This window comes from Podarcis vaucheri, assembly GCF_965113315.1.
Source record: "Podarcis vaucheri genome assembly, chromosome: 17".
Classification (NCBI taxonomy): Eukaryota; Metazoa; Chordata; class Lepidosauria; order Squamata; family Lacertidae; genus Podarcis; species Podarcis vaucheri.
The window spans coordinates 36570054-36597163 of NC_138755.1; the positions used below are offsets into that span (position 1 = coordinate 36570054).

General features: G+C 45.9%; 1 protein-coding gene across 4 annotated transcripts in view; it reads left to right on the plus strand.

The window, feature by feature from the left end:
• Positions 1-27083, plus strand: part of FRMPD1 (FERM and PDZ domain containing 1) — an 83477-nt gene extending 56394 nt beyond the window's left edge. Inside the window, exons 7-18 of one of the 4 annotated variants that reach the window (XR_014214773.1) lie at positions 471-578; positions 7703-7798; positions 9608-9733; positions 11691-11810; positions 13292-13428; positions 14207-14333; positions 15799-15894; positions 17715-17897; positions 20030-20177; positions 20994-21779; positions 22542-26192; positions 26234-27083. Coding sequence is in view for 2 of the 4 variants with exons in the window: in XM_082204545.1 (XP_082060671.1) it covers positions 471-578; positions 7703-7798; positions 9608-9733; positions 11691-11810; positions 13292-13428; positions 14207-14333; positions 15799-15894; positions 17715-17897; positions 20030-20177; positions 20994-21779; positions 22542-24877 (4263 nt within the window). In the remaining 2 variants the exon portion in view is untranslated. Of the gene's footprint in view, positions 1-470; positions 579-7702; positions 7799-9607; positions 9734-11690; positions 11811-13291; positions 13429-14206; positions 14334-15798; positions 15895-17714; positions 17898-20029; positions 20178-20993; positions 21780-22541 lie in introns of all 4 variants that reach the window. The other 3 variants (XR_014214774.1, XM_082204545.1, XM_082204546.1) reach the window with 3 other exon arrangements.
• The last annotated feature ends 27 nt before the right edge of the window (positions 27084-27110 follow it).

The following is a 27110-nucleotide window of genomic DNA, read 5'->3' on the forward strand; positions in this document are numbered from 1 at the left end:
GCCCCTTCCCCTGACAGATCGGGGCAGGCTTGGGAGCCACGGGCGGGTGGCACACCGAATGTCACCCCCCTCAGTGATGACACCTGGGGCAGACCACCCCCACCAGTGGGGGGAGAGCCAGTGTGGTGTAGTGGTTAAGAGCAGTAGACCCGTAATCTGGTGAACCGGGTTCGCGTCTCCGCTCCTCCACATGCAGCTGCTGGGTGACCTTGAGCCAGTCACACTTCTCAGCCTCACTCACCTCACAAAGTGTTTGTTGTGGGGGAGGAAGGGAAGGGAGAATGTTAGCTGCTTTGAGACTCCTTCGGGTAGTGATAAAGCGGGATATCAAATCCAAACTCTTCTTCTTCTGCTCCTTAGGTGAGATTGCAAAAATCGTGATGATGTCGAACCGACAGGGTTTGTTGTCATGTTGCCATGCTGCTGTCAGGGTGTTGTACTTTGCAAACCCAATGCCATTGTCTTTGCAGGGTGGCCCTAAATCCTCCTTTCTTACAGCCGAGAAAAGAGCCAGGCTAAAGACGAATCCCGTCAAAGTCCGCTTTGCAGAGGAAGTAGTCGTGAATGGACATACTCAGGTATGTGCCAATGCGGCCATTATGCCGGAAGAAACAGCCTTGGAGCAATGGTCGAATTGTCAAAATACATATGCATGGGGGTTGTCGGTCATTAACATCACGAAGGCACCTTGTTGGCTGCCCCTGTATTGGGCTAGTGGAATTGAAAGTTGTGCTGATAACCAGTTTAAGGATAGCTCAGTTGGTTAGAGCATGGTGCTCATAACACCGAGGTTGCAGGTTCAATCCCTGTATGGGACAGCCGAATATTCCTGTATTGCAGGGGGTTGGATTAAATGATTTTCAGGGTCCCTTCTAAATTAGCGGACTAGTTATTGGCCTTGTGACTGGTTTATTAGTTCTTTAAATTTATATATTTCTGTGTATTGCCAAAACCTCCTTGTTTGCGCCCCTCTTTGGCTGTGTAGCCGTTACAGTTTACTCTGAATCCTGTGCGTTTCCACGGCTCAGGTTTTTTTTAATCTGCAGAACTATCCTGTGGTTTCTTGCAAAATGCTGCGGTTTGACACATTCCAGCCTGCCACAAGCCAGCTTCAATCCATCTTGGGTTAGATCTAAACACAGGAAAACAGATTAGAAGCATAACGACCCCACCACACCCCACTTACCATTCCCCCCTCCCCGTCTTTCCCCCTCTTTTCATCCTAGTTGTTTAAACCAATTCATGAACCAATAACTTAAAAAACTGACCACTAATAATGAACCATATGTTGTAAATATTACTCCACATTTATTATGCTGTTTTTGTGATATACAAATGGCATGAGAAAACTTGGTATACTTATTTGTATAACATTATTCTTGTTTATAAAACCAATAAATAAAATTAAAATAAACACAGGGAAAACCTGCTATAAATAAGTCAGAAATTAGATTATAACCAAAAAAAATCTATGGGAAATCATGTTTTAAAATTTCCTGCTCTCTGGCACCATCTAGTGTTGCATGTTTATAGCACATTCAAATCTCTGTTTTTTTTTACTAACATAGCTGAGTTCTTGAAAACTGTAACGTCTGACTTGAAAACCTTTGAGGTGTGCACACCAATAAATCAAAGAAACAAACCTGTGCAGATGCACAGCTTTTCAAGTGGAAATCCTGGAGGCAGCTTTATTGAGTACAAGTACAATAAACGAAAGGGACGTGGGTGGCGCTGTGGGCTAAACCACAGAGCCTAAGACTTGCCGATCAGAAGGTCGGTGGTTCAAATCCCCGTGACAGGGTGAGCTCCCATTGCTCAGTCCCTGCTCCTGCCAACCTAGCAGTTCGAAAGCACCTCAAAGTGCAAGTAGATAAATAGGCACCGCTCTAGCGGGAAGGTAAACGGCATTTCCGTGCGCTGCTTTGGTTCGCCAGAAGCGGCTTAGTCATGCTGGCCACATGACCCGGAAGCTGTACGCCGGCTCCCTCGGCCACTAAAGCGAGATGAGCGCTGCAACCCCAGAGTCGGCCACGGCTGGACCTAATGGTCAGGGGTCCCTTTACCTTACTACAATAAACGAAATCTACTGCTCATTCTTAGAAGGGTTGGGCTGCTTTAATAGTTTATTTTCCTACTATGGTAAAAGAGTACTGAAGTCAGGCAATTAACCTTTTACTGTTCTTTTAAAAAAGATTTCCTCTGGTAGAAAATGGAAACTAAAACTGTTTTACATTATTTAGTCCATTTGTGTGTGTGTGTGCTGATTGCAAGCTGCCTTGTGTTCAGCTGCAGAAAAGCACGTTATACTTTCTGGAATAAAGAGAAAACTTTCTTCCATGGGTGTTCCATGGGGTGAAATATCCACCCCATACAGAGGCTTGTTTTTCATCACAAAACCTCTTGGTGCCTGAATGTACACGGAGCAAGCACTGCAACAGGTTATTGTAACAAGGAATGGGAGGTCTGGGAATGCAGCCCACAGCCCCATCCAGCCCAAGGAGTATAAGCTAGAGCAGGGGTAAAGGTAAAGGGACCCCTGACCATTAGGTCCAGTCGTGGCCGACTCTGGGGTTGCGGCGCTCATCTCGCTTTATTGGCCAAGGGAGCTGGCGCACAGCTTCCAGGTCATGTTGCCAGCATGACTAAGCCGCTTCTGGCGAACCAGAGCAGTGCACGGAAACGCCGTTTACCTTCCCGCCAGAGCGGTACCTATTTATTTACTTGCACTTTGACGTGCTTTCGAACTGCTAGGTTGGCAGGAGCAGGGACCGAGCAACGGGAGCTCACCCCGTCGTGGGGATTCAAACCGCCGACCTTCTGATCGGCAAGTCCTAGGCTCTGTGGTTTAACCCACAGCGTAGTCAACCTTTTTATACCTACCGCCCACTAATGCATCTTTCTTGATGTTAAAATTTTCAGTGCTCGGTGAAAGGAGGATTCATCTCGTGCCGTAGAGCCCCCTAGAATCCTGAAACGCCCACTAGTGGGCGGTAGGAACCCGGTTGACAACCCCTGAGCTAGAGTAAAGGTACAAAAGGTAAAGGATCCCTGGACGGTTAAGCCAGTCATAGGTGACTATGGGGTTGCGGTGCTCATCCTGCTTTCAGGCTGAGGGAGCCAGCATTTGTCCACAGACAGCTTTCCAGGTCATGCGGCCAGCATGACTAAACTGCTTCTGGCACAACGGGACACCGTGACAGAAATGCCGTTTACCTTCCCGCCTCAGCGGTACCTATTTATCTACTTGCACTGGTATGTTTTCAAACAGATAGGTTGGCAGGAGCTGGGACAGAGCTCACCCCGTCGCGGGGATTCAAACTGCCGACCTTCTGATTGGCAAGCCCAGGAGGCTCAGTGGTTTAGACCACAGTACCACCCGCATCCCCTATAAGCTATGGGGGAAAGCGTCACTGCCCCACCATCAGTCAACTCCAGTTGACTCTGCTTAATGTTGACCCTGGCTCCACCTACTGTTGACCTCCCAGAATGCATGCCCCAAACAAAGGTTAAGGATGGGGGGAGATTGACACATAGTTGTGCCCTATGGCGATCCCTCTGAGCACTGCTATTGTGGCTGTGCAGGAAAAGAACACTTCCAAATAATTTTAGCAGGTTTTCAAAAACGGCATAGTAACTTGCTTTTTAAAAAAAAATGCATATCAGAATGATCAGTTTAAATGAGAACATTGTTCTGAAACAAAAGTTTTGCTTGGAAAAAGCCCAGAATTGCTTTCACACAGCTGAAATATGAACCTTCGGTCTGAGGGCATGAATTGTTGATGAGACCAAATGCTTTTAAACCCTTAATTTTCCAGGGTAAGTCTTGTTTATTGCTTTAAGACAAAGCTATATGGGAGCACGAGGTCATCTAAGGATTTTTTGCAAGGTAAAAATGATTGGCGTATACTTTGTCATGTCCATTGAAAGTGCATTGCGCAACCTGGGCTTTTGATTCAACCCAAGACTTCGGTTTCTGCTTACAAATGATTTGCCAGTTGCTGTTCTGCTAAAAGGGCTCAAAGGAGACTTAAAACCAAAATCGCAGAATAATAAAACCCAACAGTAAAATGCTATTCGGTTGGGAATTTTAATATTGAAGTTTATTAATATTAAAGAATGGCTGCTAAGAAATAATCCACCACGGATAGCCACAAAATGTCTTCTGGAAGCAGAATGGTCATTGACTGACTATAGAAACTGCTTAAGTAAGTAAACTAGTGCAGGAATGGACAGCAGTTGCGCGTCTGTTCTGCATGTACACTAGCGGCCAAAATTGTGGAAACCTTTTGGGGAAAGTGTATTTCTGAGATCTGATGGCTCATAACACCACTTTCTTTTTGAGTAATATCATAAAATTATTTATCAATGGAAAGATTTTTAATAATAATTTCTATTGATTTTTCAGAATAATACACACAATTTGCACATTTAAATTTTAGAATAAAACAAGATTCTGTGACTCCCTCCTCCCCTCTGTGGGTCCTTTAAATATCTTATTCAACTGCATATTATAGTTCCTCCAAATTATAATCCGCCAAAGTCTTTGTAACGTTGCAAGAATTATTCAAAGTTTGCCAAAGAAATGGAAAGATAATTTAATGAAGAATGTAATGCAACAAAGTTTGCTCAATTCTGTCAAAAGTTACAGTCAAATAACCAGAAAAAGGAAGCACAACTTGCTTAGCTTGCCTTCATTTGAATGTAGCCAATGAGCATGAGTGTTTAGAGAGCCAATCAGGTGTTAAAGGTAAAGGGACCCCTGACCATTAGGTCCAGTCCTGACCGACTCTGGGGTTGTGGTGCTCATCTCACTTTATTGGCCAAGGGATCTGGCATACAGGTGAACCAGAGCAGCGCACGGAAACACCGTTTACCTTCCCGCCAGAGCGGTACCTATTTATCTACTTGCACTTTAACGTGCTTTCGAACTGCTAGGTTGGCAGGAACAGGGACCGAGCAACGGGAGCTCACCCCGTCGCGGGGATTCAAACCACTGACATTCTGATCAGCAAGTCCTAGGCTCTGTGGTTTAACCCACAGCGCCATGAGCCATCAAACCTCGGAAATACACTTTCCCCAAAAGGTTTCCACAATTTTGGCCACTAGTGTAGAAGGTTCCGGGGTGGGGTGAAAATGTTCCCTGCCTGAAACACTGACGATCTGTTAGCAGTCTTTGTAGACAATACTGAGGTAGCCAGACGAATGGTCTGACTTTAATTCTTTTATTTTTTTGGATTGCTGGGCACTGCCCTGATCTTTTTTCTGGGAGGATGGTACAGAAATATAAGTAAACCACATTGCACCAAGGGCCTGGAAACTGATGGCGCTTGACCAAATCCCATCTTCTAGGATCCTAGCCCCATGGGGCAAGTAGAATAGAGCGTGCCTGCATTGGGCAACTCAGCAAATGAGTGTCTGCTTGGGGGCTGCAGTGCCGCAATTTGACTAACACTTTAATTTGATTCTGTTGCTATAAAACAGTGTGTTCTGGAGAAGGCAATATGCTGCCAGATGTCTGGGAGATGGCAAAGAGGATATTTTCCGTCCGTGGAAATGGCAGAGAATCTTTGACATCTCCCAAACATTGGTGTTTTGCTTTGTTTGCTTTTGTTACCTTGTGTATTTTGCGTTTTTATTTTGTGTTTTTACGCTGGAAGCGCCCCCTGTGATCCTTTGGAGGAAGGGAGGTTTACAAACATAATACTTAAAAATTTAAAAATTACATGAAGTGGTGTGCTGCCTCATGATATGTTACTTTGTAAACCCCTTAGAAGCCAATCTGGCATATAAGCAGCATATAAATTAATACATAATACAGTGGTACCTCGGGTTAAGTACTTAATTCGTTCTGGAGGTTCTGAACCTGAAACTGTTCTTAACCTGAAGCACCACTTTAGCTAATGGGGCCTTCTGCTGCCGCCGTGCAATTTCTGTTCTCATCCTGAAGCAAAGTTCTTAACCCGAGGTAATATTTCTGGGTTAGCAGAGTCTGTAACCTGAAGCATATGTAACCTGAAGCATATGTAACCCGAGGTACCACTGTAATAATAATAATAATAATAATAATAATAATAGCAGCTCAATTTAAAATAGGGATGAGTTAATATTGTCAAGGTCACTTCTACTCTGTTTCTCATTTGATCTGTCTCAGATTAAGTTTTCCACATTTCTGTGTCAATTTGCATATTTTTTTTAAAAAGGTGCTAACAAAAATCCATTAGCATTTCCCCCCCCAATAATTTTTATTAAATTTTCCACAATTGTTACAAATATTGCATCAAACATTGCACAACCGAAGGTCAAAACAAAACAAAAACAAAAGAATACATCAAAGGAAAAAAGATGACAAACAAACAATAAAAACGAACTTAATTGTTTAAAAATCCAACCTATTTATTTGACTTCCTCTAGCAACTCCGTCCTGAGTTTCCTTGTATCTGAATGTAAGAGCTTTCCAATATCATTATTAAACAACAATATTCCAATTATAATCAAATTTACTTTTCTTAAAATCAAATTCACTTTTCTTAAAATCCATTAGCATTTTTGGGCGAAATTTTCATAATATGCACATTTGTATGCAATATTGTCACACGTTTTACAGGGCATTTTTCCCTAATACAATACTGAATGCTTTTGTACATTATTTTCATTGTCGTAGGCATTTTTATGCACACCAGTCGGGCACATGCATTTTTGTACAGGTTACTTGGCTCGCGAAGTGCATTGCAAAATTCGCAGCAGTGTGCCTTTTACAGGACGGCTGCGTTTCAGTTTTTGTATCGTTTTGGAAAGGGCAAATCTGGCAAGTTCACTTTTAAATGGGAACTGAATCAAATTCCTAACCCTTCCCTAATTTAAATTAATCCTTGGGCCCTATTGACTTTGGTGGGCATTGGGGATGTAGCAGATGGAAATGTAGCAATGACATTCAGTTTGGTAAAAACTTCCTCATTCACCCCTCTCTATCCTCCGTCCAGGGACGCAGGTGGCGCTGTGGGTTTAAACCACAGAGCCTAGGACTTGCCGATCAGAAGGCCAGCAGTTCGAATCCCCACAACGGGGTGAGCTCCCGTTGCTCGGTCCTTGCTCCTGTCAAACTAGCAGTTCGAAAGCACGTCAAAGTGCAAGTAGATAAATGGGTACCACTGTAGCGGGAAGGTAAATGGCGTTTCGGTGTGCTGCTCTGGTTCGCCAGAAGCGGCTTAGTCATGCTGGCCACATGACCAGGAAGCTGTACGCCATCTCCCTCAGCCAATAAAGCAAGATGAGTGCCGCAACCCCAGAGTTGGTCACGACTGCACCTAATGGTCAGGGGTCCCTTTACCTTTACCTATCCTCTGTCCAGATAAGGAAGAGTTGTTATCAGAGTTCAAGAGCACATTCCAGCCAGGGAAAACCACTCCAGGTAAAAAGGAAGACCAGTGCAAAGTGTGACCTGGGGAGAGGGAAGAGCTCCGAAAGCCAAATGGAGAGGTCTGGGGGCCATATTCAGGCTCCCAGGTCTGGGGTCCTCGACCCTGGGCTAAGTGAAGCTTATTTTGTAGGTGTGATAATAATTGTATTAAGAGATCCCGTTGTTTGCCTTTGGGTCATATGTGATCGCCGAAGATGACATGTTCCCGATAGATCTGCCAAGCAGAACACTTGAACCAAAGGAAAACACTGTATGGCGGCTAGATGGTGTCTTTTGGTCTTCCAGGGAAGTTCTCTGCTGTGTATGCCCAACGTTCTCAAGGTGTATCTGGAAAACGGACAGACGAAAGCTTTCAAGTTTGACTCCAGCACTACTGTCAAGGTACTCTGAGCCGGACCCTAGATTTTACCTGTTATGTTTTGAGTTCTGTTATATTGCAGAAAGTGCTGGGGCCTGATGCACAAATGAACATTTGGGTATTGAGGAGTGTCTTGGAAATAGAATATGGAGGTTGCACACACACACACACACACACACACACACAAACACACACACCAGTCTTGAATGGGTGACTTGTGCCACCCCAGTAAAGCGGCGAGGGCCTTCTGGCGGTTCCCTCATTGCTAGAAGTGAGGTTACGGGAAACCAGACAGAGGGCCTTCTCGGTAGTGGCGTCCGCCCTGTGGAACACCCTCCCTTCAGATGTGAAGGGAATAAGCAGTTATCTTATCTTTAAAAGACATCTGAAGGCAGCCCTGTTTAGGGAAGTTTTAAATATTTAATGCTGTATTGTTTTTAACACTTGATTGGGAGCCGCCCAGAGTGGCTGGGGAAATAAATTATTATTATTATTATTATTATTATTATTATTATTATTATTATTATTATAAAGCACATCCTACCTGTATCAATGCGGGACGTGGGTGGCGTCGGCGGTTCGAATCCCTGCGACAGGGTGAGCTTCCGTTGCTCAGTCCCTGCTCCTGCCAACCTAGCAGTTCAAAAGCACATCAAAGTGCAAGTAGATAAATAGGTACCACTCCAGCGGGAAGGTAAACGGCATTTCCATGAGCTGCTCTGATTCGCCAGAAGCGGCTTAGTCATGGTAGCCACATGACCTGGAAGCTGTACGCCAGCTCCCTTGGCCAGTAAAGCGAGATGAGCGCCGCAACCCCAGAGTCAGCCGCGACTGGACCTAATGGTCAGGGGTCCCTTTACCTTTTTACCTGTATCAATAGCCCCATTCAGGCAATTTTGCTCCCTCTCCATGTAACATTGTGCAAAGGGGTAGCAGGGCTGTGCATGCTAGTGCCACCCCACTGTCCTGCCTCCTGCCAGCCCTGCCTTCATGCTATCCATGCACTGGGGGAAGAATTGATGGGGGGAGTCTGCTGAGCACAGGGTCATGTGGGTATCCTACCCACATTCAGTGGGCTTCTCTATTCAGACGTTCCCCAATGCATAGATAGAGTGCGGGTGGAGCTGGCAGGAGACCAGGTGATGGGTCTACAGTTGATGTGTAGGTAGAGAAATGCCCAACTAGGGCTTATTTGGTAAGCTTATCTAGTTTTGATTTCATGCTGTTTCTGTAGGATGCTCTATGTCCACCATCCGGTTATGCGTGCTTAAGTACCACTGGTTCTTTTTCTTTTTATATTTTTTAATTGAATTTGTATGTCGCCTTTCATCTGAACATCACAGGGCAGTTCACAACATACAAATACAAAATGGGAACGCAAAATACAAAAACAAGGCAAGCATCCATAACTCTGTGATGGGTTGTACCCCATGCTAATATCGATTTTAACCCATCTATTCTCCCCCATCCCTCCCCAAATCATCATAAAATCCCAGTGAAACCCATGAGATTTGGGGTGCTTAGTAACCCCTGGAATTAGACAATCCATCGCAATGGGTAAGCTTTTGTATCAAGAAACCTGCTGTGCTCTGAAACATCTCAGATACATTTGAAAGGGTAGTTTGCCAAGGAATTCTCCCCATGGGTCAGCTCTGCCTCTCGCCCACTCTGCTGCCATTAACGGTGCGCCAGATCTGCCACCCAAGATGGACGCTTCATGTTGCCTGACGTGTACTCCCAGCTGTGGGAATATCCACGTGTAGTCCTAGATAATTTCTCCGGGGGCATAGATTTGTTGCTTAATTTGTTGCTTTCCCATCAATAATTGGCAGGACATTATTCTCACTTTGAAAGAGAAGCTCTCCATCCGGAGTATTGGTTATTTTGCCTTGGTCTTGGAAGAGCACTACAATGTGTTGAAGATGTATCTTCTGCATGAGGATGAACTCATCGGACAGGTCAGTTGCGGTACTTTTGGTGCTCCCATCAGCGAAGGGTGGTGGACAAATGGGAAGAGCAACAGGAAGTACATTACAGATTGATAACGTCCTGTTGCAGGGAGTTTGAGCTACCCTCAATGCTTTGGCACAACGACCCCTCTGATTTATTACTCCTAACGAGCTCCTTTACTAATCCAAGCCTTGGGCTCCATTCTGAGGGGAAAGGCAGGGCCCATGTTTAAATGTTAGTGCAATTATTTCAGCTGGATTTTTAAAATACAGTGGTACCTCGGTTTTTGAACATCTCAGAAGTTGAACATTTCAGTTTTTTAATATCTTGGAAGTCGAAAATTTCGGTTTTCAAATGCCAAAAACCCGGAAGTAACTGCTTCGGTTTTTGAATGCTTTTTGGAAGTCGAATGTGCCACGCGGCTTCCGTATTGAGTCTTCCGGAAGTAAATGCTTCGGTTTTCAAATGTTTTGGAATGTCCCAGGACATTCTATACAAGATCTCAAAGTAGCTGTTTTACTACAAAGGAATTTCAGAAATAGACTGGAAAGAGAAGCTGCTGAATTGCAACTCATTACTTAAAACAATGGAGAGACCTGGTCTGAACAAAGACATTGGATTCTTATATCATTATACATGACTAAGCCATTTCTCACCTTCTCACCCCTTGCCTTTTCCTGGAAGACCTATTGCAGTCGTTAAGAGTCGTCAACAGGCTCATCTCAGCTATCTGCCAATCTCCCATTCCCACCACCCTTCTGAGTAATACCCCTCCCCACCTTCTCACTATATAGAAGGGTCTGGCAACTTCTGTTTCAGTGTATCTGAAGAAGTGTGCATGCACACGAAAGCTCATACCAAGAACTAACTTAGTTGGTCTTTAAGGTGCTACTGGAAGGAATTTTTTTATCTTGCTAGTCCGTCTAGACTAGCAGCTACTAAAAGGGGGGGGTGGCTCCTCAGAATGTGTGGGTTGTGGGTGACTGGGAGCAGATCCATTGGAGCCCACCAAAATGCCAATTCTCACAAGGATCTGTTCCTGCTAGCATTTCAGAATAGTGTTACAACAGCCATGCATTCTGTTTGTCAAAGCAAATCTCTGGCCCCCTTTCTAGGTGTTGCTGGTGGTGGTAGCTCATAAGTCCTGACTTTATCATATGTTTGTTTGTTCTTTGTCTAAAACACCATTGGAATGTCCTTTGAGTCATATCAGAATTCAGGTGGACTTCAGGCAAATGGTTCCGTCCCCCCCAATACACTCCAGATAATCCTGATAAATATACTGTTCTGCAAAATCTATTCCACTTCCACTATAGACAAGGGAGGTGCAAGGAGCTAAACTGGATAGTGAAACTCCACCCACTTAGCCCTAAGATATCATATTCAACAGTTACCCCAGTGCCAGGTTACCAAATAGGCAGAATAGGCACCTGCCTGTGGGCCCCATTCCTTTATGGGGCCCCATGAAAACGGATCAAAATAGTATTGATTTGATCTTGAAAGAAAATGACAATCAAGCTTTGTTAAGAGAAGAGAAGAAGAAGAGTTTGGATTTGATATCCCGCTTTATCACTACCCTAAGGAGTCTCAAAGCGGCTAACAACCTCCTTTCCCTTCCTCCCCCACAACAAACACTCTGTGAGGTGAGTGGGGCTGAGAGACTTCAGAGAAGTGTGACTAGCCCATGGTCACCCAGCAGCTGCATGTGGACGAGCGGGGAAGCGAACCCGGTTCACCAGATTATGAGTCCATTGCTCCTAACCTCTACACCACACTGGCTCTCTCAATGTGATTCCACTAGAGCACACACACAAATTAAGAATTGCCCACAATTTTTCAAGCAGCCATCTTTGCAAACCATAAGAACTTGCTTATGACAAAAATGAGAGTGGACATCTTCACGAAGCTGGATACCAAGCCAAATCACTGTGTTGTGGCGGTAATTCTCTTATTTCTTCATTTCAGGTAGTTCAGAGGAAAGAGTCTCATGATTACCGCTGCCTCTTCAGAATCTGCTTTATACCCAGGGATCCACTGGATCTGTTGCAGCAAGATCCAGTTGCCTTTGAGTATCTCTATTTGCAGGTGATGTGGTAATGCATCATGTGTCAGTCTATAGCCCTGTGTGCCTTGGTTGGGGTTTTTAGCAACACCTAACAGGAACCCAAAAGGTATTTCTCAAGTTTTATACTTTTGCCACAGCTCTGCTGCTGTCACATCCCACTGAAGTGCCTGCATAGATTAGCAACTGTGCATCACATACATAGCTCATAGATCCCACACAAATGGTGCTTTTCATTTTTTAAAAAAATACATTTTTAAAACAAGATCCAAAACACAATGCACTTGATCGGATTTTCAAATTTGCAGCTCTTCAGCATCCATATTCAGATGTGAATCTGACTCAGATAATTTGATCTATGATTTTTTTTTTACTTGGATTTTATCAAGCAGAAAAACCCAAAGCATGAATGTTGTAAATCTTCACAAATACAGTAATAGGAATATAAAAGCAAGTACATAGTAGTTTGTATTTGTATATTCATTATGCATGTTTATTCACATTTGTGTTTCATTACATTTTGAGAGTCATTGTCTTGGATTCCAGTGTGCTTGCATATGTATGTACGGTATATATTCATGTATGCATATGTAGGAGATGCTATGACTCTGCAGCTTTGGCAAGCCACTGGGAAAAACAATTACTGTTAGAATTGTTGCTAGATGTCCTCTACCATCATCCGTGGTGGATTGGGGTCATCTTACAGTCTGGATGTAATGGTCTTATGGTAAAGGGGGTCTTTAGATGGTATTATGTATTACTACACAGCATCTTAAAAAGCAGAGACATCACCTTGCCAACAAAGGTCCGTATAGTTAAAGCTATGGTTTTCCCAGTAGTGATGTATGGAAGTGAGAGCTGGACCATAAAGAAGGCTGATCGCCGAAGAATTGATGCTTTTGAATTCTGGTGCTGGAGGAGACTCTTGAGAGTCCTATGGACTGCAAGAAGATCAAACCTCCCCATTCTGAAGGAAATCAGCCCTGAGTGCTCACTGGAAGGAGAGACCCTGAAGCTGAGGCTCCAATACTTTGGCCACCTCATGAGAAGAGAATACATCCTGGAAAAGACCCTGATGTTGGGAAAGATGGAGGGCACAAGGAGAAGGGGACGACAAAGGACGAGATGATGGGACAGTGTTCTCGAAGCTACCAGCATGAGTCTGACCAAACTGCGGGAGGCAGTGGAAGACAGGAGTACCTGGCGTGCTCTGGTCCAGGGGGTCACAAAGAGTCGGACATGACTAAACGACTAAACAGCGACACTTTAAAATGTTATAAGCCAGATCAGCTGCATTTGGGGGCCCTTCTACTTGTTTTGCTGAGTGGGACCCTAGACCTCTGCCCTAAAATTCTGCCTTGACAGGGCCATTGACCAGGGACACCAACTTCTGGGTTTGTGGGCAGCGGGGGGGGGGGTGGAGTGGTTGCTTGTGGTTAGGAACAGCTTGCATAAATGAAATGGTGTCTTTCTCATCTTGCTAACCTGGCTCTGTCATTTTCAGAGCTGCAGTGATGTGCTTCAGGAGAGATTCGCTGTCGAGATGAAGTGCAGCGTTGCTTTACGGCTGGCTGCGCTGCACATCCAGGAGCGGATTATCGCCTGTGCTCAGCCACAGAAAGTCTCTCTGAAATATATAGAGTAAGTCACACTTCTCCAAATATGGCAATGTGCTTCTCTAGCCAAGTAGGTATGTGCAAAACTAGTGTCAAATAGGTGTTGAACTGCATAAAAGCTAGCGGAAATAACATACAAACATGCATTTTATTAGGGGAAAATGCTGAGGGCTTAGAAAACTATCCCAAATTGAATTTAGGATTGGGGAAACTGAGAAACTGAGAGATTTTCCCATCTCTATGTCTTAGTGCCACAATGGCAACTCCTGGTGTGCTAATTTCCCCCCCATTGCATATGATCTCCTGCAATAATGATGGCACTGGTGGGAAGAAAGGAAAAAGCAAATGCTTCCTTTTACACTGCCATTAGCACCAGAAAGGCAGAGTCAAGCAGTTTCTGATCACCTCTGTCATATGCAGCCAATGAGCCCTCTCCCTCTCTGGGATGACCTTCTCGGTAGTGGCACCCTCCCTGTGGAACGCCCTCCCACCAGATGTCAAAGAGAACAACAACTACCAGACTTTTAGAAGACATCTGAAGGCAGCCCTGTTTAGGGAAGCTTTTAATGTTTGATGTATTATAGTATTTTTATATTTTTTGGGAAGCCGCCCAGAGTGGCTGGGGAAGCCCAGCCAGATGGGTGGGGTATAAATATATTATTATTATTATTATTATTATTATTATTATTATTATTATTATTATTATTATTGACTTTCTTTAAACACAAAGAGTTCTGTAGGGTTATCCTCTCCAACATTTGCTCTCTGGTTTTGTTGTTGTTGTTGTTGTTGTTTTTGAACAGGAAGGACTGGGGAATCGAAAACTTTATTTCCCCAACTCTGCTCCGAAACATGAAAGGCAAAGACATCAAAAAGGCCATTAGCTTTCACATGAAGAGGAATCAACTCTTGCTGGATCCGAGACAAAAGGTAATGTGGCTTTAGCACATCTCAGAAAGATCCCTGACTGCTTTGTTTTGCAGAGTTTGCTTGCTGCTGTTGAACAAATCTCTTCAGTGATCTTGATCAGTATTCTAGAGTAGTCTAGGTTCTCCATTCCAGATTTAGTGGACTAAAGTAAAGAACACATTGTGGGAAAGAGTTAGATTGGTTTGGCTGCATGCATGTGATGCAAGCTGAGTATTAAACTCTCTCCTTTTGTGTGTGTGTGTGTGAATTTTCTGTTTTACAATTTAAAGTACTCATTTTTACATCCTTAACATATCCATGACTTCCCTTCTCTTTCCATGGTTCATTTTACATATCAGAAATCCCTGCATGTTTTACAAAAAACCATACCATCCAGTATTCCATTATTGCAGCCATCAAAACTTATTTACACTGTTGAATTTATCTTAATGCTGCCGGCATTTTCAGCTGTACACAGTTATTTCCCATATTTTCAATAAACATAATTCTCTAAACGTATGTTCTTCTTGTTCTCTTTTTCTATATGTTAAGTCTGCAAACTGTGCATATGCTGTCAACTTAAGTTGCCATTCTTCTTTGGTTGGGACCTCACTCACTTTTTATTTTTGGGCTAACAAAATACAGGCCGCAGTAGTGACATAAATAAATAACCTTTTTTGACATCTGGGAATTTTCATCTGAATTATCCCCAACAGAAAGGACTCTGGTTTGTGGGGGAAGAAGTACTTTTAAACATTTTTTTCAATTCATTGTGAATCATTTCCCAATACTCTTTTACCCTTTTACAAGTTCACCGCATATGAAAGAATGTTCCCTGAATATTAAACTCTTAAGCCTACTAAGTGACTCATACACTAGAGGTTGATCCAAACACCTGGCTAGCAGTGATGGGGCTTGGTAGAGCAGTACAGTAGTACCTTGGTTTTTGAACAGCTTAGTCGCCGAACAAATCAGCTCCCGAACCTCAAACCTGGAAGTAAGTGCTCCGGTTTGCGAACGTTTTTCGGGAGCCGAACATCCACACAGCTTTCACTTGAATGCAGGAAGCTCCTGCAGCCAATCAGAAGCCACGCCTTGGTTTTTGAACGGTTTCAGGAGTCGAATGGACTCCCAGAACGGATTACGTTCGAGAACCAAGATACCACCATATAGTCACCGCCACTTGTACCAAGGTAGAAGGCAGGTCCAAGGACAAATTCCAGCCAGGCAAAAGTACTCAAGGAGTGTAGGAAGAGGGGCTGGCAAGGGGTGTGGTTTGGGGAAAGAGGGTATGTCTGGGAAGAGGGTGTGGTCTGGTAAGACTCCCAAAGGTCATATGGAGAGACCTGGAGGTGTGTATTAGTTCCCAGGGCTTCCTACCCAGTCTTAGATTATCATTTCAGCATTGCAATCCCATTGCTTACCTTGATTTGTAGAATAGCTGGTTTTCTGAACTATTGCTAAGCATTCTTCTCCACCATTGCAGCACCTCCTCTCGGCAGCACACGTGCGTCTGTGTTATCTGCAGATCCTGGGGGATCTGAAACTCTATGGAGGAAAGATCTTCAATGCCACTCTAATGGTAAGGTCATTATCTGTTTAACACAGCGTATCAGCAATCTTTGAAAGACACTTTAGGTGTATTTTTTCAGCTCCTTTCTCCTGTGAGAACTCAAGAGCGTGGAAGCAGTCTGGGTCCAGGGTAGGGATGGGGAAATTTGTCAGTTTTGGGTACTCGTCGTTTCTCACTTTTCCAACCTTGATTTCACTTCTCCACATATCCACTTCAATCTGTGATTTATTTATTTTTTGAAGTCCTTAAGAAAATGCATCAGCATTTTGGTGCGAATTTCACCTAATAAGCAATTTTTGTATGCAATGTTACCTAATATATGTTTCTTTGCAAGGTACTTTCCCTAATATAATGCATTTTAATGCTATTTCCACTAATACACACACACATCTACTACTTCACAGGAGAACAGCATTGGAGAAGTTTGTCAAAATTACATCCTTATTAAATGTCTATACAGTCGTACCTTGGTTCTCGAACATAATCTGTTCCGGAAGTCTGTTCAACTTCCGAAAACGTTCAAAAACCAAGGTGCGGCTTCTGATTGGCTTCAGGAGCTTCCTGCACTCAAGCAGAAGCGCCGTCAGACGTTCAGCTTCCAAAAAACGTTCGAAAACCGGAATACTTACTTCCAGGTTTTCAGTGTTCGGGAGCCAAAATGTATGAGTACCAAGGCGTTCGAGAACCAAGGCACAGCTGTACTGCCCTCCGGTCAAAGATCACAGGGCAGTTTACAATATAGAAGCACAAAAATAAATGCTCTTGCTAGGGGAGTAGGAAAACCAGGTTCCAGAGTAGGAAAACCGGTGGAATTCAACATAGCGCTAAATGGAGCATTTGTGCATCAATCAATCAATCAATTGATTGATTTGTGCATGGAATAAGGTCTGCTTGTGCAACAAGACTCCCCCCACTCCCGGCCATCAACTCTCCTTCTAAATCTGTTTTTGGGAGGGGGTTCCCCCAGTCCTCCAGAGCAGATTTAGGTGGTGCAAGGGGAGAAGGCAAAATACCTCATTGCATGAGCTGAACTTATTCTGCACATGCAGCAGTTTAGTTGAATCCTTCCCATTATTTATATTATTTTTAGATGATATAGCTCGAAAATTATGCTTAAAAGAGTATCTGAACTTTTCAGAAATGTCTGCTTGAGGTCAAAGGGCATTGAAACTAACTTGGTCAATAGCCCACTGTTTCTCTTTTCTTTTCTTTATTTTCTTTTATTTTGCATTTAACATTTGCATTCATATATAGATCATAATCATATACAAGTAGAATCCTCTGAATCCTTGGATTTCCCCTCAACCCTGCGTGGGTTCCAGAATTATTCTTTTCCAGCTGCATTGTGTAATGTTCTCCATATTTCCTTAAAGCTCAATTCTTACCAGAGTTCTTGTTACAAGTGTTGTCAAAATCCTGCCAGTCTTTTTAATTGTTTACAGTGTTCTTCTAAGTAACTTTTAAAAAATACCCCATTCTTTATTAAATTTATTATTTTATTGGTTTCTGATCTTCCCGGTCATTTTTGCCATTTCGGCATAGTCCATCATCTTTAATAACCATTCTTCTCTGGGAATGAGTCCACTGTTTCTCAATCAGTGTAGACACTGAGTCACCCATTTCCATTCCTTGATTTGCAGTTGAGTGTGTTTACATTCTTCTTTGTAAAATATTGAGGGCGGTGGTAGAAAGTTTTGTCTGTGGTCTTTGACGCATGAGGGCTCATTCCCACATGCAAGCCCTCATTGACCATGAACATGCATGCATGGGATCTTACCATGGGTAAGAAATTGTCCGCTGGAGTGTAAGCAAACTTTCCCTCCATGTAGTTGCAGGACAGAGAATCATGTGTGGCCCTCCTGGTAGGAGCCAAATATGGAATCAGCCAGGTGGTTAATAACAAACTGAACATAGTCACCATGCTGGCAGAATTTGCAAACATCAGCAGACTGGAGCTGACCGAAGAATCCGACAAAGTGAGCATGGTGAAAATCTACCTCCAAGATATCAAGGTAACTATGACTTTGACTTAAAGGTAAAGGTACCCCCTGACCATTAGGTCCAGTCATGGCCAACTCTGGGGTTGCGGTGCTCATCTCGCTTTACTGGCCGAGGGAGCCGGCGTACAGTTTCTGGGTCATGTGGCCAGCATGACTAAGCCGCTTCTGGCGAACCAGAGCAGTGCACGGAAACGCTGTTTACCTTCCTGCCAGAGCGGTACCTATTTATCTACTTGCACTTTGACGTGCTTTCGAACTGCTAGGTTGGCAGGAGCAGGGACCGAACAACAGGAGCTCACCCCGTCACGGGGATTCGAACCGCCGACCTTCTGATCGGCAAACCCTAGGCTCAGTGGTTTAGACCACAGTGCCACCTGCATACTTACTTATTTTTATTTATTAAATGTGTATTCCACCCTATACCACAGATCTCAGGGCAGTTCACAACACAGAATCACAATATAATAAAACAGAAAATACATAATAAAAACAAATACATTTCCACAACACATTTTAAAAGGGCATCGCATGTCTGACAAAAGTCTGGTTGAAGAGGAATGTTTTTGCCTGGCACTTAAAGGTGTATAATGAAGGCGCCAGGCGAACTCCCCTGGGGAGAGCATTCCACAGATGGGGAGCCACTGCAGAGAAGGCCCCGTTCTCGTGTTGCCTCCCTCCAGACCTCTCAAGGAGGAGGCACATGAAGGAGGGCCTCAGAAGATGATCTCAGGGTCTGGGTAGGTTAATATGGAAAGAGGCGGTCCTTGAGGTATTGTGGTCCTGAGCCATAACTTTAAGAATTCTTTGGACTATGGGTGGAAGGGAGATCTATTTTACTTCACGTTTCAAAATCCACCATTCTGTGCTTTACTAAGAAAGAGGAAATGGACCCCCCACCCAATGCAGACTGAAGGTGTAAATAGGTGAATGGACTGTATTTCTTAAAGCTACAATGGTCTCTGTTGTGTCTCAATCTTCCAAAGGAACGCAGTCCTGGGTGAGTGCCTGGAACCCCTTGGACCCTTGCCACCGCTTGACAGAGAGAGGGGAAGGCACCCAACTTTTGTAACACCATATTTGAAGCACATCCTTTCCCTCAAAGAATTCTGGGCGCTGTAGTTTCTCCTTCGCAGAGATAACAATTCCCAGTGTAGCCTTATTAGACTATACCGATTGGCGGGGCCTGCGTTGAAGGGAGAAAGGAAGTCAAATGACACCGAGGTTGATTCAGAGAAAGAGTTTATTCTGCTCTCCGGATAGCAGAAGGCACTTGCATGGTCAGTTCACAGCAAGTCCAAAGAAATGAGAGATTTCATGCAGTATATATATCCTCCAGGCACCCTCTCCCCCTTCCCCAGGAATCCAACCACATCAGCTTATACACGTAAGTTGACATCCATGACCATAAACAGATATTCCTGTTCCAGTACTCTTGACCATAAAGGTTGTTCCTGTTCCTATACTCTTATCTTGGGGCAGGAGGTCACCAACTCTAAGAGCACTCCTGGCGCCGTTCCCGGGTCTCTTGTCAGACCTGACAAGGTCTGTGCGTCTTTGTGGTCAGGATGTAAGATAAGACCCAGACGTGCCATCCCTGCTCCACTCGGAACTGGCAAGGCCATCCATTGCCGTCACGGACTGATAAAGGAGAGGGCTTTGAGCACTTGTTTATACAGCTGGCTTTCTGTTTATACATTGACTCAAGAGCTCAAGTTAATGCATTTTAGAAATGCTCCCTTGGAGGAGGAAAAATGAGGATTTTAGGTCCCGTTTCAGACTGACTGCACAGAAACCCATTTCTTCACCAGCAGCCCTCAACAAACTCCAGTAATGTGCTTCAAATGTGCTTTCAGGGTATATTTTGTTCACAGTATGAACAAACCAGAAGCTGGAACCAGATTGAGGGCACCTTCTCCTTTTGTTTTGCAAACCATAATAAATGCCCGTTGCATTTCTTCCTCCTTGGGCCACACGTGTGAGTGTACATAGACAACGTGTGTGGACACACTCACCACGCATGGAGTCGTAACATGTACACGAGCATTTCATGCGTGGAAAAGGTGGCACAGGAAAAGAAGGTTTCTTAGTGTGGGTGAGGGTTTGTGCAGATGCCTTCAGCTCTCTTTTTCTTCCCCTCCTTCAAGCTGCTGACTCTGCTGCTGGAAACGAACAACGCCAAAGACCTGGCTTGTCTCATCCACGGCTACTGCAGGCTGTTTGTCGATTCGAGCAGTTCCATATTCGTCTGGGGGGAGAAAAAGCCTCCCGTGCATCGTATCTCCGCCGAGGAAGGTAAAAAGAACCCGAGAGCAGTGACCAAACAGTTAGGAAGACTCTTACAGTCCCAAGAACCAAGGTACCGTATTGGCCTGAATATAAGCCTCACTTTCCCCCCAAATTCCAACCATGAAAAGTTGAAGTGCGGCTTATATTCACGACCTCACGGTATGCAGCCAGGAGCAGGGCAAAGCAGCACCCACCCCATCATAGCTGTCAACTGTCCCTTATTTGGTGGGAAAGTCCCTTATCCCAGCGCTGTGTCCCACTGCTGTCCCTTATTGATGATGTCCCGTAAATTTCCCGGGTTTCAAAGGAAGCAGCTCCTCTCCCTCCCTGCCTGCCAGCCAGGGAGGAGGGAGGCTCCAACTGTGTTGCTTGGCTGCGTTGCTCACCCAATAAGGAGTCTAAGAACGACGGGGGGTGGAGCTTGCATGCCTTGTGCTGATCAAATCGGCAAAATACAAAAGCGCCAAACTTAATCCGTTCCATGGTCTGTTTGACTTCCGAAATGTTCGAAAACCAAGGCGCAGCTTCTGATTGGTGCAGGCGCCCTGGAAACAATAGCTGACAGCTTCACGGGGGGTGAAGGGATGTTTGGCTTCCGCAAAACGTTTGAAAACCGGAACACTTACTTCTGGGTTTCTGGCGTTTGGGAACCAAGGCGTTTGGGAACCAAGGTACCCCTGTAATCATAAATAACTAAGAATAAAAATGTGTAAACCCCCCCCCCACCAAGACCATTCCATTGTAACTATCCAACCTCCCAAAATTTCAACACCTCTTGCGATGCTTTGAAACAAGCCCTTATTTCCATCTCTTGCTTGGCAGGGTATGAGTCAAGGACCGGCAGTGATTCCGAAGAGTCGTCTGAGCCGGATTCCTCCTTGGACCGTTTTTCAGACACGCAGTCGCCCCGGCACAACTGCACCAGCCCCCTGCCTGAGGACGAAGGAGAGCAGGAGGCGCTGCAGCAAGAAAGGAAAGATCCGGAGGGCAAAGGAACGAACTTCTGCAACGGGTACGACAACACAAACGACAGCTTGTCGGAAGCCTCTGACTCGGCCAACACAGAGAGTCGGGGGATGAAGACCAGCGGTTCAAGCGACTCTCTGGACGCCCTCGAGGAGGACGATTTGGAAACGTGCTCCTCGAGCAAGCCAGAGTTTTTCCACCTGTATGCCCCCACCCTTCAGGAACTGATGGGCAACGGCAAGGCCTTCTTGGGTACAGACAGAGAAGAGGGAAACCGAGTGGCGCAGGAGTCTGTGTTCTCCTTCCTCCTGCCACCCCAGCCGCTTGCACAGCCGGACGGAGAATTCCGAAGGGAAAGTGAGCTGGCTGCTTCTGCTCTGGAGTCCAAGCTGTCGGAGAGCAACATCATGGAGTACTACAGCCTTTGTGCCAACATTTCCCCGGCCAGCAGCGGAGAGAAGACCGCCCAGAGCGACAGCCCAGAGGGTGGCTCTTTGAACGGCCCCGAGGGAGACGAGGGGCTCTGCGGAGGTGGCATGCGGGGCTTTATCTTGGCTCCGCCCCCCGGCTTTGGAGATGCCAGCTCAGACGAGGAATTCTACGACGCAGCCGAAAGGGTGGCACAGGCAGAGGCGCAAGCAGGTGAGGCCAAAGGGATTCCCCGGGGTGGGGGGTCATGATCAGTTGATGGATTGATTGACAGATTGCACTGAACTGTCGCTTTACTTTTACAAACAGAGCCTAGGACTTGCTTTCGAACTGCTAGGTTGGCATGAGCAGGGACCAAGCAACAGGAGCTCACCCCGTCGTGGGGATTCGAACCGCCGACCTTCTGATCGGCAAGTCCTAGGCTCTGTGGTTTAACCCACAGCACCACCCGCGTCTCCAGCAAGGATAGTAGTGGGTTGCAAATAATAATTCTTAACATAAATATTGTGCTTTCACATTTGTGAAGTGTTTCAGGCAAGTATTTATGTATGCATGCATGTACAGTGGTACCTCGGGTTAAGAACTTAATTCGTTCTGCAGGTCTGTTCTTAACCTGAAACTGTTCTTAACCTGAAGCACCACTTTAGCTAATGGGGCCTGCCGCCGCGCCACCGGAGCACAATTTCTGTTCTCATCCTGAAGCAAAGTTCTTAACCCGAGGTACTATTTCTGGCTTAGCGGAGTCTGTAACCTGAAGCACCTGTAACCTGAAGTGTCTGTAACTCGAGGTACCACTGTATATCGCTTAATGCCAAAGTAGACATCTAAGCAGTTTACAAAGCCTTAAAAACTGGTAGTGCAAACACTGAGGTATCAATAGCCACTGGTTTTAAACGAACAGATCATTTATCCTCATAATATTTTTTTAAAATAACATTTCTTTATTCACACTGATAGTCTCTTCCTTATTTTTAGGTTCTGCAGGCCCGGTCCTGCCAAATGTACAAGACTGCAGCACCCTGAAAGTGTCTTCCAGCTGCAGCTCGGGTGAAAATGTTCCATCAAGGCAAAGCAGGAGGACAAAACACAGGCCAGAAAAGGAACCAAGGTGTGGCAACAGCAGCCTGAGAAAGAGGAGGTCTTTCCTGGAGACGAATTACACCTCCCAAGTTACTTTCCCACAAGCTCCAACTGAGTCCCTGGAAAACATTGATCAGTTGTCCTATGAAGGAGAACCTGGGACTTCAGGTCTTTCCTCCTCACCCGTTGTGGCCTCCTTGAGGGACCCTGAGAGAGATTCTGCTCTCCTTGAGGTCGAACAGATAGCTCAGATAGCCAAAAATACACCTGTCTTGATGGAGATGGAGCCCGATTCACTAGAAACCAAGTCATTAACCGATTCAGTTGTGTGTCCTGTCTTGGCCATTCGTCTCCAGGGTGCTCAGGAAGGGATAGAGAGTTCAGACTTCGCCCGTAGCTCTTTCTCCACAGTGAAGCAAGACGGTGGTTTAGCTGTGTCAGAAATCTCCTTTCACGACCTTGACACCACTTACAAAGAAAAACCAGAAGGTCTTCCAGAAACAGCTAGCCGAGTTCAGGACCATTGTGTCTCTGGAGGAAAGAAAATATCTGGCAGTGCAGCAGGGACAGCAAAAGTCTCACGTGAAGCAGGAGGAGTCAGCTATGTATTGATTGAGGAGATAATACACACCACTACCAAACCCTCCGGGTCTCTGAACAGCTACCAAGGGAAAGTGTCACCTCGCGTGCCAACCTCGGAACAGGATCTCCTTCCTGCTGAGAAGGTGGAGAAATACGAACAGCTTGTGTTAGGTCCCTGCAAAAGAGTCAAAGGTGACCTGGCCTCACGTGGCTCAAGCCAGGCACCTCCCGGAAACTTACTGCTCCAAGAAGACACCAGCAAAACGCTGAGTGAAGGCTCTGTAGCAACATCTGAAGATGCCAAACGGCTGGGTTTCTCCAAAGCAAATGAGCTCCTTTCCAAGTGTGATGGTGCTTCAGGGATCAAGACACACCACTCTCAGCTTGGCTTTAGTTCAGTGGGAGGTCAAAGAGAAACACAGCAGAAGGTAGATGACAAGCACCAGAGAATTGTTGGCCAAAGTGACCTGGTTGCAGATCAGGTCTCTTTAAACGATGATGTCCCAAGTCAATGGTCGTCGTCAACCATGACTCCTCCTCTGGATAGGTCTTCAGAGCTTGCTGGTGACCAGAAGCCAGAGGAGAGAGCGCTCACAAATGATGCCTCCCATGTGGATTGTAAAAATAAACTTCCCAGTCGCCTAGTTGTCCCTACAGAGCAGAGTGTGGAGCAGGGGAAAGCTGGCATTTCAGATGGAGTGGATGGCTTTTCGCATGACAATCCATGTAAGTCTACGAGGCTCAGTGAGGAAAGCGGTATTTCAGAGTTGTCCTTTTTGTGTTCTGGTAACTCAAGAGATGATGCTAAAGGACCAGTGAGCTCTAAGACCACAGAGTCTCCACCTGCAGTGAACACCGCAGAGTCATTCTCGCCAAAGCATAAAACAGACAGGTGCAGTTGCCGGTTGACTTATGCAAGTTGTTTCCATGGACTAGACGAGGCAGAATTAGAATTCGCCAGCCCAGTTGCACGTAGTCCTTCTGAGGAGCCGTTAACAACCCCACCAACAACTAGAAGTTCGCCGTCTTTAGATTTTAACTCCACGAGATTTATTCTAGAGCATAACTACGTGAATGGTAACCCCAAAGACTGCAGAAAGCACGCCTTGCTTCCAGACTCTCACATTCAAGTGCTGAGCTGTTTAAAGGATAGAACGTGTGCCTCAGCTTTTGACTTCCACCAGTTGCTAGATAATATTATAGACCTACAGGGAATTTTGCGGCAGTTTGGGGGAAGCAGAATAAAGCACCCTCGGGATAAATGTTTGGCCCATTTTTCAGAAAACAAGAACACCTTGCACACAGAATCGCAAAGGCTGATGTCCAGTTGCCAGAAAGTTATCAAAACGCACGGGCCTTCCTCGGAGACGCAAAACGCCATTCGGGAGACCTTCCAGAACCTTCTCCGGCTGACCGAAGTGTGCTTTCAGTTCACAAACTGTGGCCTTTGCAGCAAGAGGCACAAAGACCTCGCGGTCAACCTGAGAGATGTCGCGTACAGCTATCGCCAGTTTGTCCAAGCGGCACAGCAAGCCTGGGAGAGGGGCTATCCCCAATTGAGCATAAGACTCCTTGTGTGCCAGTATACTGCCCTCAGTGCAGCCCTCTTCTGCCTCATGCAACGATTCAGGGCCTCGCCTTGTGTATGAGATGGGAGGATTTTGCACAGGTGGCTGTCCAACTTTCAACGGGGAACGACCTAGCCAAGTGTCTGCCCTTAAAAGCCCTCTTCCCAGTAAAGACAAGCTGATATGTAACAGCTGGACTGAAGCAAGCAATTGAACAGTCCCCCTCTCTAACAGATATCAATGCTCGGTGCTTAAATGAGTTAACTTGGCAGGATTGCTCAGCCTTCATGCAGAATAGTATTTTGGTGCATGTCCAACTTGCTCCCCCCCCCCCCAGTGTGCCACAGGTAAAGAACACAAGAGATTTGTCTCTATTGCGTGACTCAGGTTGTAAACAACTGCAGTTATATGCATGTAGTCTCCAGTGTCAATTTGCCGCTAGCCCATAATAGCTGAGAGAGAGTGCTGTCTGTCGCCCGGACTGAAGTACTGAGAACATTCTAAAGTTATAGTTTGGGTGTGCCAACCTGCACAGATATCAGCCAAGGTTGAGGGAAGCGCATCAGACGATTCAGTGCGCTTGGGTGAAAATCAGGGCTCCTCATGCTTAAGCAATGCAGACTGGAGTGGATTTTCAAACAAAACAACACACAGAGCAGATAATTATCTAATCCAAGTGGCTCCAGTGCAGGGGACAGAGTGCCTCATTGTACCTATTGGACTCCCATCGCCCAGGGGTGCCATCTTGGGCAGCTGGCCCCCCCCAAAAAAAGTTCAATATTCCACAGCCTGTGGCAGGCCCCATTGGGCCTTCCCACAGGTGTGGCGGTGTCGGGAGATGCTGTGCGGTTTGGTGCGACCTCACGCCAAGCGCACTGGTCCCCGGGGCATCTCCCGGTGCTGCGTGGCCCAGCAGGAGGCTGCAGCAGTGTGCGCAGTGTTGGGAAATGCCGTGGGGACCAGTGTGCAGGCGTGAGGTCGTACCGAACTGCACAGGAGCTCCCGACACTGTGAAGGTCAGTGCAGCCTTCCGCTAGACCAGGGGTGGCCAACTCACAAGAGACTGTGATCTACTCACAGAATTAAAAACTGGCAGTAATCTACCCCCTTTCTGGGGGTTCGGGTCAAAGTAGTTGAGCTTGTTTTAGGCAGGAAAGCCCTGGTTTTTGAGGATTCACGCCTAAGCTCAAGAGAGAAAGGGGATCAGCCACTCATCAACAGATCGCTGGGGAAACAAAGAGCCCCACTGAGTAAACTCCCTCTTCCGTTCTGCAGATCGTGCAACAATGGAGGGTGGGGCGGATTCTCTTTCACCAATGCTAAGGAAAGGGACCCAGCGATCAACCGTGATCTACCAAAACCTCCCAGGGATCTACCAGTAGATTGTGACCGACCTGTTGGACATCCCTGCGCTAGACCAACATGCCCTAGCAGAAGGCTGCACCGGCCTCGCGAGACACACACAACATCACACATGCCTGCCAGGCCCTCTCAGTCTTTGAAGCAACCCAGCACCTGTGCCAATGCCCATCAACCCCAGCCATGGCCACTGGGCAGGGATGATGGGAGTTGTAGTCCAGGTTAGCCACCCTTGACTTAATGGCTCCCCAGCAGTGGCCTGTCCATGGACATGGCTGACGGCCAGTGATCCAGAAAGTTGATGGCGCACACTTCCTGCCTCACAGGAAGTGTTGTGAGATGCTTTCCTTTGCTTATAACCACTTGCTTCAGTACCACAGGGAGGAGCTGTCATGATGGACCTGCCTCCTCATTGGATTTCAGTACAGTCATACCTCGGGTTACAGCCGCTTCAGGTTGCGTTTTTTTGGGTTGCGGACTGCCAAAACCCAGAAGTACGGAACGGGTTACTTCTGGGTTTCGGCAGCTGTGCATGCGCAGAAGCGCTAAATCATGCTTTGCGCATGCGCAGAAGCACTGAATCACAACCTGCGCATGCACAGACGCGGGTTGTGAATGTGCATCCCGCATGGATCACGTTCGCAACCCGAGCGTCCTTGGAATTTCCTTGGGAAATGGTTTTCATTAGCAGCCAGTATTCTGAAAGCGGCATAAAGGTAGTTACCCAAGAAGCAGAATCTGTCCACTGCTTGTTACCTTTCCACAAACAATTAGCTGCACTTATAGAGGGGCGCCCCCCCCCTTGCTGGCTTTTCATCTGTCAGACCTCCGGTGTATGTACTCTTGTCTACTTCATGCATCTCGTTTGGATTGAGCTGTTGTCTTCTCAAAGTTCCTGCCACAATAAACCAGTTAGTTTTGTCATAGAGCTTCCTTCGTCTGAGTTCCAATCGGT